The sequence below is a fragment of the Zosterops lateralis genome, assembly GCF_965231275.1.
Source record: "Zosterops lateralis genome assembly, chromosome: 6".
Classification (NCBI taxonomy): domain Eukaryota; kingdom Metazoa; phylum Chordata; class Aves; order Passeriformes; family Zosteropidae; genus Zosterops; species Zosterops lateralis.
In genome coordinates, this window is record NC_139761.1 from 44567080 (window position 1) to 44583471 (window position 16392).

At 39.7% G+C, this 16392-nt stretch overlaps 1 protein-coding gene across 1 annotated transcript in view; it reads right to left on the minus strand.

The window, feature by feature from the left end:
* LRP5 (LDL receptor related protein 5) overlaps window positions 1-16392 on the minus strand; it is a 130964-nt gene that overhangs the window by 63996 nt on the left and 50576 nt on the right. Inside the window, exons 5-6 of the mRNA XM_083863891.1 lie at window positions 15410-15541; window positions 352-748 (exon numbers count right to left, since the gene is read on the minus strand). Of these exons, the coding sequence (XP_083720017.1) occupies window positions 352-748; window positions 15410-15541 (529 nt within the window). The remainder of the gene's footprint in view (window positions 1-351; window positions 749-15409; window positions 15542-16392) is intronic.

Sequence of the window (16392 nt, forward strand, 5' to 3'; positions counted from 1 at the left end):
ATCAAGCCAACTCAAACGGTAATCAGTAAAGATAATATTAAGTTTGAGCAGTAAATAAATAAAACTACTGAAAATATGCAATGGCCCAATTCTTTCATAGTTACGGTAACACTGAAGATGTAAAGAAAAGAAAATTCAACCAAACACCCGATGTATAGGTTCACTATATTTAGAAGTCATCTTTTATATACACAGTTATTAAAGAAATGAACGAAGGGGAAACCAGTCATTCCCTGAATATCTGACAAATGGTAGACACTTCATCCTGCAATTTGCCTGTTTTCAGTTTCAGGAGACCATAACCTGGATCCCAAGACCTACCACAGGGCTCTCCCTAAATACAAAACTTACCCCATTACAGGATTGAGCACTATGGCTCGAGGTTCATCCAGGTTTTCCGAGATAAGTATCTTCCTTGAGGTCCCGTTCAGCCGGGTCACTTCAATGCGGTCTGTGCCAGTGTCAGTCCAGTACAGGTTCCTGGCCACCCAATCCACAGCAATACCATCTGGATGGTTGATCTCCGTGGTCACCAGAGTCTGGGCTCCAGAACCATCAAGATAGGCCCGACGGATTGCCCGGACATCGTCATCAGTCCAGTAGATGTAGCCTTCTACAGGGTCATAGTCAATGGCAATTGCATGTCTGATGTTGTCTATCTGCAAAATGATGTCAGTGAAATCCGGCGTGTCCAGGGAAATTCTCCTCAAGTCAGTTCTTCTAGCGAGCAGCAAGACTTCCTCAGCACCTGGGGAGAGAAGCATTCATGCCATCATTTCCAATGGCACTGATGTGAAGATTTCAGCAGAGCACAGCAGGCTGTGAACTGCTACTGTCGCTGTAACAAAGAGATTTCCTTAAATAAGGACATCAAGCTTTCATGAAAACATAGACTTGCTTATATTTTAGATGACAATTTCTCCCAGCCTTCTAAACTAATACTATCTCTATCTGTCTCTAGAATCTAAAAAAAAAAACAATTTGGTTGGTGCAGGTCCAAATATTTCATCACATTATAGAGACTTGCTCAGCCAAATGTCTCACTAGCTCTATCAGTGCACTAAACAAGTTTTCACACATGCCCTGTGCAATAAATGACAGGGGCTAACAGAAGACTGGAGTATTTTGTAAACAAATTCCATTAATCATTTACTCCAGACAGTGCAACAAGAAAACAAGTCACAACCACAGCACGTATTTATCATTTGGCCCAAGCCTACGCAAAACAATTTTAAGGCAACAGGATTGTTGTTCTTTTCTCTCCTCTATTCTTTCTCCCCACTGCAGTTTTCCTGCTTGTGGAAAGGGTGCCAAACAACAACTTGGAGTACATTTCAAGGACAAATGGCATCTTCAGTGTTGCCTGACACTTCTTTTATTAGTGCAAAAAATAGGACAGACAGCAAAATACGCAGTTGCTCAATAAACTTTTTCTACATTCACCCATGTATGCTCAGCACAAAAAGAGAAGTATAAGGGGTTTCTACTTCTGTTTACTTCTGTTACCAAGCTGATACTGTGCATTTTGAAAACTGACAAGGAAATTTTATTGTTTAACAGTAATCCAAAACTGGAAATCTGAATAAAAGTCATTTGCTGTATTTCATCCAGATCAGCAAACACCACAAGGAAGTGGCAAATTCCGGTTCCCCCCAACAGCTGAGACTGAATGAAAACAGCCAACATGGGGACGTATCTTTTGAGCTCACTGAGAATAACAGAAATTCAAATCCTCATGAGAATATTCTTCTAGAATATTTCACACCTAGACATCCTAATGTAGCTCTGGAGACACAGAAATTGAATCTAGTGTACAACACAACCAAATTCACATTCACTATGGGTGCTGGATTTGGTTTTGAGTTTGGAAATCATGGTTTAGCCTCCACATATCATCTCAGAAGCTCTGAAAAGAAATGGTGCTCAGGGTGCAAGTGTATAATGACTGAAAGGATCTAAAAGAGCAACATTTTAATATCATTTAAGCACTTTGAACTACCTCAAGCCATCACAACTCTGGGATGAAGCAGTGTTGCTCTCCTCCTTGCCATGGGCTGCTCGTTCTCACTTCTGTATCACCCATTCTCACACGCAGGCACAGCATGGCCTTGTACTATGGCTCTGTGCTGCAAACCACACCAAAGAGCTGATCCAAACAAAAAACTAACCCAGCAGAAATAAAGCCATCGGCCTGAGTTAACAACCAGACCTGCAGAGCTCCACAAACACTTGTGCTGGCACAGTGAGGGGTTCCAACATGAATGCTTCTCCCAGTCAGCATCAGCTGACAAGGTCTGATAAGGACAGCATCTCTTTGAGGGAAGGCTTAGATAGAAGGAGAGAAACAACTCAGAGCTCAAAAACCCCCTGGAGAAAAGGGAGGAATGAAAGGCCATGCACTCATGACAGCAAGCAAGAGAGACACAGCAATTACAGCAGAATCAAATACCTCATGTAACAAAGTTCCATGTCTAGCTTCTATGCTTCTGAAATATTTCATTATGGGAGTCAAAATAAAAACTGTCTAGTGCAAGTTAAGTAAAAAATCAGCCCTCAAAAATCAGCATGGAAAGGGGGATGTATCTGGTCATCTAAGTGTTGTGCAAACACAGAAAGGTTTTAAATTATACATTTAAAAAGACAGGCTAGATGTTGGAGTTGCTTTTTATTTAAGAGAACACCTGAATGCATGGTGCTCTGTCTCAGGGAGGATGAGGAGCAAGTCAAGACTTTATGGGTTAGGATTAAAGAACAGACCAGTCAGGGTGACACTGCTGTGGGTGTTTGTTACAGGACACCAGATTAGGAGCAGCAAGTGGATGAGGTCTTTTACAGACAGCTGGAAGGAGCCTCACAGTCACAGACCCTGGGTTCCTGTGGGCGACTTCAGCACCCCCATCTCTGCTGGAGGAACAACACAGCTGAGCACACATGGTGCACAAGGCTCCTGCACAGCACTGATGACAACTTTCTAACACAGGTGGTGGAGAGGCCAGTGAGGAAAGATGTGCTGCTGGACCTTGTACTAACTAACAGCAAAGGACTGGCTGGGATGTGAATGTTGGGAGCAGCCTTGGCTGCAGCAACCATGACACGGTGCAGCACAGGATCCTGCAATGAAGAAACGGAGTCCTGAGTAAGGTCCTGAAGAGGTAACTGATCTCTTCAGGCATCTTCTTGAAACAATCTCATGGGAACATGCCCTAGAGGGAAGAGGGGTCCATGAGAAGCAATTAATACTCAAGAAACAGCATGGCAGCTGTTCATACACCAAGAGCACTCAAGTTTATATCCACCTGAACTTCTGAATTTCTACTGTATCAGTGTGTCTGCAACCATAACAACTTGTACTTAAGTACAAGTACTGTGAAGCAGAGGACCATCAAATACATGCCTTGCAAGCGATAACACAGCAATTACCAATATTACATGTATTTCTAGGATAATCAACATTACAAGCCTCATTGCATGGGAACAAACAGATAAGAATCAAATGCATATGTTTTGCCTCTTCACAGAAGGGATTGCAGGTTCACCTTGGTTCACTGTTAACGAGTTCTGAGGAAGGAACTGTCAGTCTAAGGCACAGATTCTGTCTAGAAATGCTGACTAGACACCAGGCTGAAAGGCATTGTTAACACCCCCTAAAATTCACAAGTAGCACCAAAACAGCCTTCACTTCCTCACAGCAGCAATAACTAGACTCGAATTTCTCTCATCCAGCTCTGTGATAGGTTCACCTCTGCATAAGACCACAAATTTATTTGCGCACACAGTACTATTTGACAGGAATAGGACAGCCCGAACACCTTGAATCCACTACAGGACTAGAATCTTCTTGCAAACCCAAAGAAACAATTTGTTTTGGACACATTCAGCTGCTCTGACTTTTTCTCCAAGCAAACACATTACTGCAGATATATTCCCAACCTCAGTTCTGTCCCATGGACATATATGGCTAAAAATAAACTGGAAGAAGAAAACTTCTCCCTGCTGATCTAGGAACAAAAAGAAAATCTTCAGCTGACAATTGGGACATTTTGTTGGTAGTTGAATGGGACGCCTCTTGGTAATTTCTTCTATTTTCTAACATATCTCTAACTGAGGCTTGTTAGAGGAAAAAGAAATAATAAGGGGAATGAGCTACCTGGCCAATTCTGTAGGGATGCTTAAAATTAAGTGAAATATTACACAAAAAGACTCTCGACAGACATGCACCTACATCCTTGAATGTTAAAAAACGTGAACAGAGAAAATGTTACCATAGCATGTATCACTACACTACACCTCCCACTTCAAAGTCTGTAATAGATTGTTATCGTAGTAATTTTTGATAGGTGCAAAAAATCCTGTCTTTTATTACAACAGAGTTTTAAATTACAGCTGGTTATAACTGTATTTGACTCCATTAACAAACTTCTGCTAGAGAGAAAGAGTTGGCAGCAGGCTCTGAGCACATCACCAAGAGATGAGAACTTGACACTGGTTCTCTCTAAAAACCTGGACAAACACGCTTGTCTAGCTCATTAGTTTTATCTGTATCATGAAGGTATTTTGATTATTAATGTTGGTAGGAATGTTTTCAAGGCTGCAGAAGTGTTGTGCTGTGACTTGCCCAGTGTTATCCTAGATACTCCAGAATCTGCCTAACACATTACAGCCAGCTATTTACCTAGTGCTAAAGTGCTATAACATACATTTAATTAACTTCATCTTCAAAAACCTCTCTCACTGCAGTCACTTCTCTAACCACATGATCAAGAGATTCCCACCAGAACTGCTAACTGTTACAACATGGTCATTTATAACACCACACAATGAACAAAAGCCTTCTTGGAGGGGAGTGGGAAATGCAAGCTATTCCAACATAACAATTGCAGCAACCAAACACTTCAGCAAAAGTTTATGAAAAGTTTTATATGAAAACCATAAATAGAAAACCAAGAGAAACTAGATCAATCTAAAATTTCCATTTAGAAAATATTTTAAAATATCCAAATTCAAACAGCTTTTCTTTTTCAACTGGTTTAAATTTTGAACTGCTTATTTTCTTTACTCTATTCAGCCCAAGCTTTCTGCAGACCTTCAAGAGAAATTTTCAGTAGACTTGATAACCATAAGAGTTGATGAGCTGTTCTGGTTGATATACAATCACAGAAAGGTTTGGGTTTGAAGGGGCCTTGAAGATAATCTAATTCCAACCCCTCTGTCATAGGCAGGGATGCCACCCTGGAGATCAGGTTGCTCAGGGTCCCACCCAACCTGGCCTTGAACTCTTCCTGGGATAGAGCATCAGAACAATATCTGTATTTACCAAAAAAACAGATAAGAAGACTCTATACACTATTTGCAATTAATAAATCCTAGAGAAACAGGTTAGGAGACTTTTTTTTTTTTTAACACTTATACAAGATGCTTTCCTGCCATACCCAGTAATCAGTATTTTTAATATCTATGCTAGGATATCATGCTTGCTTTGATTTGGTAGGTTTTTGCTTTTGTTATTAAAAATTCATGCTTCGCTGCTGGAAATGGCAACTGTATTCTATTTGCAAAATTAACTGCAATCAGAGCTGACAGCAGCAAAACAGGCCATCTCAGCAGCTTGACAAGACCCTTTTTTATTCTACCCTTGGCCCACTTCACATTTGACAAGTAACAAGACATCTATAACACAGTAACAAATGCTCCAATTTATCCACCCAACCTAAACATGTGGACTGCAGTGGCTGCCTCTGTTAATCTTTGCCAGAAAAGGCCGTGCTATTCCTTTCCCATTTGTTTGTCTGCTAATTAGGCTAGAACAATGACCTATTGTAGGACTCATCCCCCAGTTTCATGTATATGCATGAGCACGCACCTGCATGCACAGACTCAGTCTCATGACAAACAACTCTGGAAATCTCTGTACTTGTGGGGAGAAAATCAGATATATTGTAAAAACAGGAAAGATTTTAGCTCTGCTCCCAAGAACAAAATGGTAAGTGCTTTTTGAAAGGAGTCTGTTAGAAGTACTTTGACTGCAGGCAACTCCTTTACAAGCTGTTGGAGCACAGCTACCTCAGCACTCTTGATAAACAAAAAAGATTTATCAAAAAAACAAGGAATTTTGTTGGTTGCTGCAGTACAGTGAATTACCTGGCAAAGTTTCAGTATATGGCAAAAGGGGGGCAGAGTATGGTTCTAGAGAAAACATGGAGCATATGAATACTGGTAACATGCCATGCTGTTTAATAAGCTTTCCAATACTCAAAACAACTACGGCACCTTGCACAAGGGTTTAACATTAGTCACTCTTCAGACCAAAAGAAAAATGATGTAATGAAACTGACTGGATTTAAACCAACAAAACTCTGTAAAACTCACCTCTTGTTCCTCAACCTCCCCAGAAAACAGTTAATATTTAAGGAGTTGAAATGAACTTTAGCAGTACGTAAAAATAAATGGCAAATCTTTTTATACATTCTCCTTGGTTACCTTACTAGAGCCAGTTGCAACATGAACAGCACTATGCATTCCAGTTCAGGCCTTTATTTATCTTTCAGTCTGAGAGGAAGACAGGACTGCTTCTTCTTACTGTGTGACAGTGGTGGGCTGTGAAAGGCTGGCCATGTACTCTCCAACTGGACACTGCACATGCAATTTAAAACCAAGGGCTGCATGCAGTGGGAGTGTGCAACCAGCAAAATAGAAACAGGAAAGGTTTCTTTGAAAGAATGTTTTGAGTGGCCACATTCAGACAGGGCTTGATTTAATTGAAAGGTAAGTAAGCATAAGGAAAACTAACAATTGTGACAAAGAAAGGAAATACCAGAGCACTTACGTAACTCATAAATTACATCATATCTGTCTGCATGTTACAGTGAAAGCTATTGTCTTCTGTTTCTTCCACTATCATAGCAGCAGACTTCTAACTTTGCCCGAACCAGAAAAAACACCTACAAATCAGAGTTTTGACACATTCACACAGCCACCAAAATGAAATCCCACAAATGGAATATTAGTTAAACTGCACAGCTGATAAGATCATTAGCACAAAGCAGCTGACTAGGACAAAAGTAATGTTTCTTCCAGAAAAAGCTGTTGCAAGACAGAATCACAGTTACCCTGTTCTATTTCAGGATGGAGCTTCTGTGAGACACATTCAGTTTTACACACCCAGTACTACACTGAGCACAAAGGTTTGAGAGGAGTAGATAACTCTTAGGAAGGTTTACTCAAAGCAGTATTAATGTAAGTCATAACTGCATTGGTATTAAGCAGAATCAAAGGTCAGCACAGCCATCTGGCTACTGCTGCACCAAGCAAAGAAGCTGCCCTTACACACAGGTTTCATCCAAAGACCTCAAAGCACTTGCACAACTAAGTCCTACCCTGCTCTGGGGTCTGTCTATTCTCCATGTGCTTCAAAGAAAGAGAAGAGAAAGTTGGAAATGTTAACTGGTAAATCTGACTGTTACCCTACAGATTTCGTATTCCCAGTTTCTAGTCTTTATTAACAAAAAAAAAAAAAAAAAAAAAAAAAATTAACATGCCTTTGCACAGAATTCTTAATAACAGCTCATTGCAAGCCATAGGAAAAAGGGTGGGCCAAGAAAAAGTCTGTCAGAAATCCCTACTGCTAGAAAAAGGGTAGGCTTTGGATAGTGGTGTTTCCTCACAAAGCAAGGTTTTAAAGTTTTCATGTACCTGCTCTCTGCTGAAGATACACAATTCCACTGGCTCAGAGTAAGGAACCACTGACTTTAGGACTGACATCCATTTTACCATCTAGTTTCTGTTAAACAGAGTTTTGGCAGTAACACCTCAAATGCACAGAAACAAGAATCAAAAATCCATTACAACTCAACAGGATACATGATTAATGTATTTTTGAAATTAACAGAAATACAGTAGGTTTTCTACAGTCCTACTTCTATTGACTTTTAATTGCAGATGTTTCCCATTCAGCAAGGGACCTTGAACATATTAAGTTTTCTCTGCACCGCTGTCATCGTTTACACAAAAAGAAATAAATACACCCCACGAGCCCTCTCTGAGGCTGAAAACTGCATAATGCTTTGAAATTTAAGCATTATTTATTATGTGCCAAGTCTGATGGAGCCCCGGAAAATTCAATTCTGAGCTGACACAATCAAGAGAAAAGCAAAACAGCAAAACAAAACAAACAAGAAAGATACAAACAGCTGCAAATTGGGGTTTGCAAATCTAAGGAGAGTCTCAATCTCACATTGATGCAGTAAAACACAGACTCAGCCACCCAATGCTGGAAGAAGCAGTCAAGCCACAGCAGCTTAGGTAGGCAGTTATCACTGGGTCTTGGTGACTTTGCCTGTGTACGTTCCCAGCACATAATGAATGCTAGATAACAAAGTTTACACATAAACCTTTTCAGTGCAGACCCAGGGTGTGGTTCTTTTGCAGCATAAAACCAGATTCAATCCAGAGACTCAACAGAACTGGAAAGGGAGAGCGTCGCTATTTCCTTTATACACACACACCAAAGAAAAAAAACCAAAACAAAAAACCCCTAACCACAAAAATAAGCCCTAACTAGACAGTGTTTCAGAGTCCTGGAAAGTAGTCACCAATCTGAAACATGCACCAACAAAGCTTGAAAAGAAAGTTTCATTCACCATAGCCTAGTAAAACCACTGACAACAGAACTAGAAGATGATGTGGCAGACCTTCAAGAATGTTTCTCATTCCCTCCAGGTTTGTTTCTTATAGCATGTTTCTAATGGCTTTTATCCAGTGAAATTATAATAAACAAGGCCATTTCCATATGAGGTTATTTAACTTTGTCACTATACAAAGTAGTCACCATTGAGAAGCATAAAAATTGCTATGAATAGAAAATAATGTAATTTTTAATATAAATCATATAAACTTATCAACGTAACACACTAAATAAAGCAAGGGGAAAACAGAATCAAAACAAAGGTCTACGCATGAATGAAAACGAAACACTCAGAAAATGGAGTAGAACAAGAAGAGGTAGATTTCCCTCTAGGTTTCCCAGATGCTCAGGCACCCATTACTGAGCAGCTTTTAATTACAAACTTGCAGTTTCAACAATTTCTGGATAAGCAAAGGAAGTACAATACACCTTTGGGAGTACAATAGGGAGAGAGGGAGTGAAGAAAAAGTCCTCCAGCTTCTGGATAATATCTCCCTACCATAGTCAAACACCTGGCACAGGACAGAATACACCTAAGAAATCAAAGCATCTTGCAACCAAAAGCCCATGGTTTTCCACAGTTGCATTTCAATCACAGAGCTGTCAACAGGGAGATACAGATATCCAGTTGGCTGTCAAGGCTCTAGGAAATAAGGTAAAATACAGTTTCATTTTTGCTTTTTTAGCTCATGACAAACAGATTAGGACATGCTTCCCAATACAGCTCCAAATCAATACTAGAATGTAATCAGAGTTTGTCTACTGATACACCAGGTTTCTCTTCCAGAATCTTCCAAGTGCTCTAATACTCCAGACAATGCCAGCAGAAGCTTTATCAGGTACTTGAAAGAACTGATTGTACAGCAGTTATCCCAAACAACAAATTATCTCCCTGACCCTTCTCTTTCTCAAAAAGGCTGTTCTTCTCAAATTAGTGGTTGATCTACTTAATCAGAAAGTTTGGATTAATCCATACTGTTTCTCTCTTTATTTATCAGGAGGACATGCTAGGAAAGAAACCTTCTCTGGTGGTTAAATGGCATGAGGCAAGTACTTCACCATAAGACAGAACTTTGCTGCCAGCTTGTCTTGCTCGGAGGCTTAGTTGCTGTAATAAATTCATGATTGCTCACCAAGGAACTGCAGACAAAACTTTTAAAATGCATGATGTGCACCAAGAAATACACAGGAGATGAGAAGAAAGTAGCTTAGCATTTCTTCCTTCAATACTCTTCTATCTCCTGCATATAAAAACACCACTATATGCCCTGCAGTATCAGCCAGCAGGTTCCAAAAACACTGTTTTCTATTTCACAATGTGCAGAATGGCAAAGAGAAACAAGACACTGGGAATAGTAGGCAACCCTGATCAACTGCCTCAACAACAGGATCAAGGATAGAAAAGGGTAGCTGACTCTTTAAACACCTGAGGCAAGTACTTTCTCTTCCACTTAAGAAAACATGGGGGCTTTTTTCTGGTTTTTCATTTGGGAGAGCAGAATTTCCTCATTTATTTGAAAAACTGTAGCTGGCAGAAACCTTACAACTTCTAACACCACACAAGACTAATTCACAGCCAAATTCTCCCATTTTCAAGCAAAGAACAGTTGCCTTCCACTGGAGAAATGCCTCTGGTGAGTTGAGGTCAATGTACCATGTCTCAACTGGCCACTTACATTCTGACATAGCAGGGACAATATTATTGCTAAAAGCAGCTGGATAGTTACAACATCTAGACTGAGATACCTAAAAGGAACCAGATTTCTACAAAGTACCCATCAAGTAAGCTACATTTGAGGAGCAGGAGCAGAAGAAAGAAAGAAATTCTCCCTGTTACACTTTGAAATAACCAAACTCCTGCCACTGAATATGTAAAGGATTCTAAAAATTATTAACTTTTTTCTTTTGACTCATGTTATGCTTAAAGCTCAATATACAGCAGCAGTTTCTCATGCTGGCTTTAAGAAATGCTCATGCTGATACACAGCAAGAGTTCAATTTCCACGTCTCAAGCAGTGTAAACCCCTTTTCTGTAAGGGAAGATTTACCGTGGTAAAGAAGCCACTAAGATAATTGTGAATTCAGGTACCTGTCTCACTGCCAAACCTGCCAGCTACCTCAGCATTAAGGCAAGTCACTAGCAGGAGTCAATGCAATCTTGGATATTTATCCCTAACATATTTTTTGCACAGCCTTTAGAAAAAGACCCTCTATAGGAGCAATTAATTACCAAGCATTACATGGATATCATCAGCTCACAAATCTGTCCCCCAGTACATGGGCATTTACTTTTTCTGAGTGCAGTAATAATATCTGTGTAAGCAGAAACTGAAGTACCATAACTATATGGTTGTTTTTGCAGCCAAATTCTTTGTCTTCAGCTCTGGCAGAGGCCCATTTATGTTTTTATAGCCCTTCCTAGACACAGTTTTGCTCAGTCTACTTAGAAACATAGAACATCTCAAGCTGTAAAGGACTGTTGAGTCCAACTCCCTGTTCTTTCCAGGACTACCTAAAACTAAACCAAATGACCAAGAACATTGTCCAGACACCCCCTGGCTCAGATCTATACTGAGCCAATGCCTAGTGTATTAAAGGAATATACTTCAGCTGGCACTGCCTGCATTTCCAGGCACCACTCCTTTGTGCAAGCTTCAAAATACCAAAAGCATTTCTCCAAAACTATGGCAAACTTGGATTTGTCATCTACTCGTTGAATGGCATGCAATTACACCTAGACCTCAATCACCCTTATGCCTTCTCACCAAGAGGTTTCTCACACTGCTTTCAAACACAAGAGAGGCAACAGAATCATGGCCTTTCCCAGCACAAATGGAAAGACAATAAATCAAAGTAAAATTAAATCTCCAGGAGATTCCAGTGTCACAGAAAGGCTTGGATTGTTTAGGTTTTTGTTTTTATGTGGAAGCAAGTAAAAAAAGGTTCCTCTTAGTAGAGACTTAAATCTGGTTAGAGAGGAATTTAGATATGTAAAATGGATCAAGAATTAATGATATCCAGGCCATGTCAAATTGCTACAATGAATTTGCATAATGAGTGAAGTAAAATTCTGTAGCATTTACTGAAATGTTTTATCTATACAGTGCAGCAAGCATTACATATTAAATGAGAAGCAAAACAAAATCCTGAAAAATATTTTTTTAAAACTAAGGGTACACAGCTTACAGAAGCTGCATGGATCTGGACTAATTCTGACATTGTGTAGTTCTGAGTGTCCTTGCTGAAATTAAAAATACAGAATAAAAAAGAACATTAGCTGAAGTCCAGTTTATCCTACTTGTTACAGCTTCATAGCCATAGACCCAAGCTAATAAAGACTTGGGAGAGCAAGGTGCATAATGTTGATAATATTTTTCATGCATCGGCCCTAGATAATAGGTTTTAAAATGCTATCCAGCTAATTCTAGTTCATATACTTTAACTAACTTGACTAACTTGATACTACAATATCAGAAAATTATGTGCAATGAGAGCAAGAACTTTTGGGAATGCAACACACACAGGGAGAGGGAATTCAGGAAGTCAGAGTGACAACTTACAGGAAATATATCCACTTAGAAAAAAGATGAGGCTTTTGACATTCCTTTAGAAAGCCTGCAGTGATAGCTGTATGCCATTGACACTGAACACAACAGAAAAAAATTACATATTTTCCAGAAACATAAGAGAAGCATGCTGCTGACTGCTGTTTACAAAAACCAGCTCAGTCTTGGAAACACATAGCTGCTGTACAAGAAACTAGGATCAGGGTTTAATCACAGTTAGCTGGCAAGATACATAAAAAACATCTAGACTTCCTTGAATGTCTCTAAATTGAGCCACATGGTCTAGTCACCGAAGGAAGGAAAAAGCAGGGGGAGTCATCCAATATTTTGAGACTGCAGCATCATGCAGCAAAGCAAAACAAACCTGCTCCACAAAGGCAGAACAGGGATCCAGATCCATTTTATCTGGAAACATTCACTTTAAATGGTACAAATTATACCAAAGGTGCACCAGAGCTGGAGTGAGAAATGGATAAATTCATGTCATTCTCTGGGCACTGTGGAAAGTGAGAAGCATGAGGAAGGTCAATCTGCTCAAAAAAGGTGACAGGTATCACCTGAAGTCTCTGCCTTGCAAGGTAAAAATGTAACAAATAATTTACTGTTGGAGACAAGACAGGAGCCATTAATACATTTGTCTTTCTCACAACACTTCAAACCACCACTGGCCCAACAACAGAACTCACTAAATACTAGGAAGAGAACCCAAGGAGAGGAGGAGAAGGAACAGCTTCTTGAAAGGAAACATTGCACATGGACAGAAAACTCATTAATCAAAATATTTCTGTTCATAAAGAAAATAAATGTGATCTTTAAACAATGAAACAAAGAAAAACTTTAGGAAAGTCCTAAATCAGCAAAATAACTAAAAGGAGGTCCCCAAGCTGGTGAAACTTCCACCCTTTTGCTCTGCTTTTTCACTGGCCTATTTGCTGGTAGAATTACACAACTCTTCTAAATGACTGCAACGAAATTTTGGTTCCTTTCTCAAATATTCATGCAATTGCTCAAGTCAGCTTAGGAAACGTTCTCAAACAAATGAACAAAATAAACAAACAAACAAAAAACAACCCAAAACACAAATCAAGAAACTACCTAGTCTAAGAACTGAAGCTCCATTTGGAGACATGAAATTTCATTAGTCAGTAGGCCACTCTCCACAAGGCAAGAAAAAATCAACACCAAGAACTAAAACAATGGGAAAATGAACTTTTATTTTAGCACAGGCACAATACTTAAGGTTCCAGCATATCAATGATTAGTTTAGTCAAAGTATAAAAATCCAGAGTTTCAGAGATTCATTACATACAGATGTAATTCAGCAAGGCAAATACTGGCACAGCTTATCCTTGAATTCATATTTTTTGTTAATCACCCATCACCATTTGTAAAGAGCTACAGAGTGTTCTCATCTGAACATTACCAATGTATGTATACTTCAATATTCAAGAGAGCTAAAAATCAATATTCTAGAGAGCTACCTAAGCACCCCAGGGCTTTTCTGCTCAAGAATTCTTTCTGACAGATATACACAGTAACATTATATAGTTATATTTGAACCAGTAAACTTCCCCTGTGGACAGGGATTTTGAGAATAGAATGCTTTTTCCTTCTGCAGATAAACCCACAGCAGCTTTTGTGTGATTCACTTAACAGCCTGAAGTCAAAGCAGCTCATATGCCCAAGTGACTCTGTGCTTTTGCACCTCTGCCCAAGCCAACAGGGAACAAAATGAAGAGGTGGTCAACACCCGTGGATCTGCAGCTCCTGCTACAACATCACTACAAAGGGCTCGTGTGGAGAACAAAAAGTCAGTTCCTTGCAACCAAGGAGTTAATTAGTGAGATGGGAAAGAGAAGCACATGGATGTTGGCATAAAGCAGACAGGGCAACAAAAGACGTGGAGCTTGGGAAAGAAATAATCCATAAAACTGAACCAAAAAGCCACATTCTTATGCAAAACCAGATTTCCTGTTCTCATCCCACTTTTCTGCCCTCCTTTGACAGAAAACCCTTGGCAGGCTGTCTGGCCTGACAATGGAAAGGTGAAAGCACAGTATAAGCAGTCGGTCCTGCTTGTGCTATCTGCCAAAGTGCCAAAAGCAGGGTGAACTTCATTCCTGCTGCCAGAAACACAAGGTCAATATGAACGTCTAAAAAGGTTGTCCTGAGCATTCAGTGAGGTTTTCTTAAAAGCTGTGAAAGGGAAACTTTCCAAAGCTGGAAGGAGTAAAGGGAAAAGTCTCTTAGCAGCTGCAAAACTACCTTATAAGCCTTTCAATTACAGCAGGATGAGCTAATAAAGCCGGCAGTTAAACCCTGGAGATTCAGTGTTTAAACTGTGCTTCTACTTCATAAACGAAAGACATCTCTTATGCTTGCTCTAATACACAGAGGAATCAAGCCCCATCAGAAAATGATTATATTATTCGACTAGACTCAAAAGCGCACTGGAGACAGACAGTGGAGTCAGAGAACACTCTCCAAAACCTTTCCTCCTAGCGTTCTACCACCAGAGCAGAGCTAGTTGCCTGCTTTTTTAAAGATGTATCTTTAAAAGAGACTTCTCAATCAATGAAAAAAAAGTTTTCAAAGTATACCACAAGGCTCATTCAACCTGTGGATACAAAATATGCATCTATCTACGCTTTATAACTAAAGGATATATTCTAGCTATTATTCTCTAAAAAGTTTTTTATTGGTGATACACAACCCTCTCCTACTTCTCAGGGACATGGACAACTCACCTAAAATAGTATTTTCTCAGTTATCTCAACAACTCAGCCACCACTACTTTATCACAGATCTCTTCTGGACAATGAATGGGAGTGAGCAGAAGTTTCTCCACTGTCCAAATGGAAAGATGTCCTACATTAACTTACTTCTAATAAAATGCTTCAGCAATGGGTTCCACATACTACTTCATTCCTACAGAGAAGTGGCAACCCTAAATACAGACAAAACCCTCTGATTTCTACTACAAGAATTAGTTTAGTTCATAAAAATCACTGTCTTTGGTAGCTTTGGTGGGAGTTTTGGATGCAAAATGATATTTAGGTGTATCAGGCAGCTCCTCTTAACTCACTTCTTCAAGGATCAGCACAGAAGCAGTGAACCCAAACCACACCCACACTGTGACTGCAGAAAAAAGCCAAGTTCCTACCTGCTTTGCACGTCCTGCCATCATCTTCCAGCTGCACACCAGTGGGGCAGGCACAGCTGTAGAAAGGGTCCCTTGGAGACAGCAGGCACAGATGGGAACAACCACCGTTGTTTTCTTCACATGGAGTGTGAACTTCAAGAAACAAAACAGATTTACTCTAATTGTTCTAGAAGCCCACAAGCTCCATTTTATCCATGAGGAAAAAATTACAGATCTCAAATGACTGGCATAAGCTTTAGTGCTAAAAAACAGAGGAATCACAATATAAAATGCTTGATTTCCCCCTCTCTCCAGCATCTTAACTCTAGGGGCACTTAAACTGAGATGTATGCAACTGATGGGATGACCAGCTCTATGAAAAAAAAAGAAAACAATTTGTACAATTCCTACATAACAGCGCTGTTGCATATACAGGACAGGGATGGACATACAACAACTGAACACTCCTTTGTCCTTTAGATGGGGAAAAAAAAATGGCAGCAAGACACAAAACCATATTAATCAGTAATTATGGATAAATACTGCCACTTATAAAAACTATTTGCAACTTTTGCAAGATTTCTGCAAAACGGTAGTTTGAATCATTATCTGAAATACAATACTTTATTATAAAAGCACAAAATGTCTGGCTAATTTGACTCTTGTTACTTCCACTGACACTCACAGAGGAAAAAAAAAAAGATGGTGAGGAAGGAATCCAAGCCTGATCCTAATGAAGTCAATGGCATCTGAGCTATTTTCAGCATATGCTCTTTCTCTGTGTGCTGTATTTTCTTTGTGACTGACTCAAATACTATGACTCTGGGCTGGGACATTCCTGGAGCTAAAAGCAATGACAAGAATTCAGCACAGACAAACTCTTATCTGGAGCTGCGAGATAGACCAGAGTGCTGTGCATACCCAGCAACCTCAAGGAAAACTTGCACATGTTCCATCCCCAATATGATCTCCAAATTCCTTTTGTTTACTTTCAGGTCTATTTA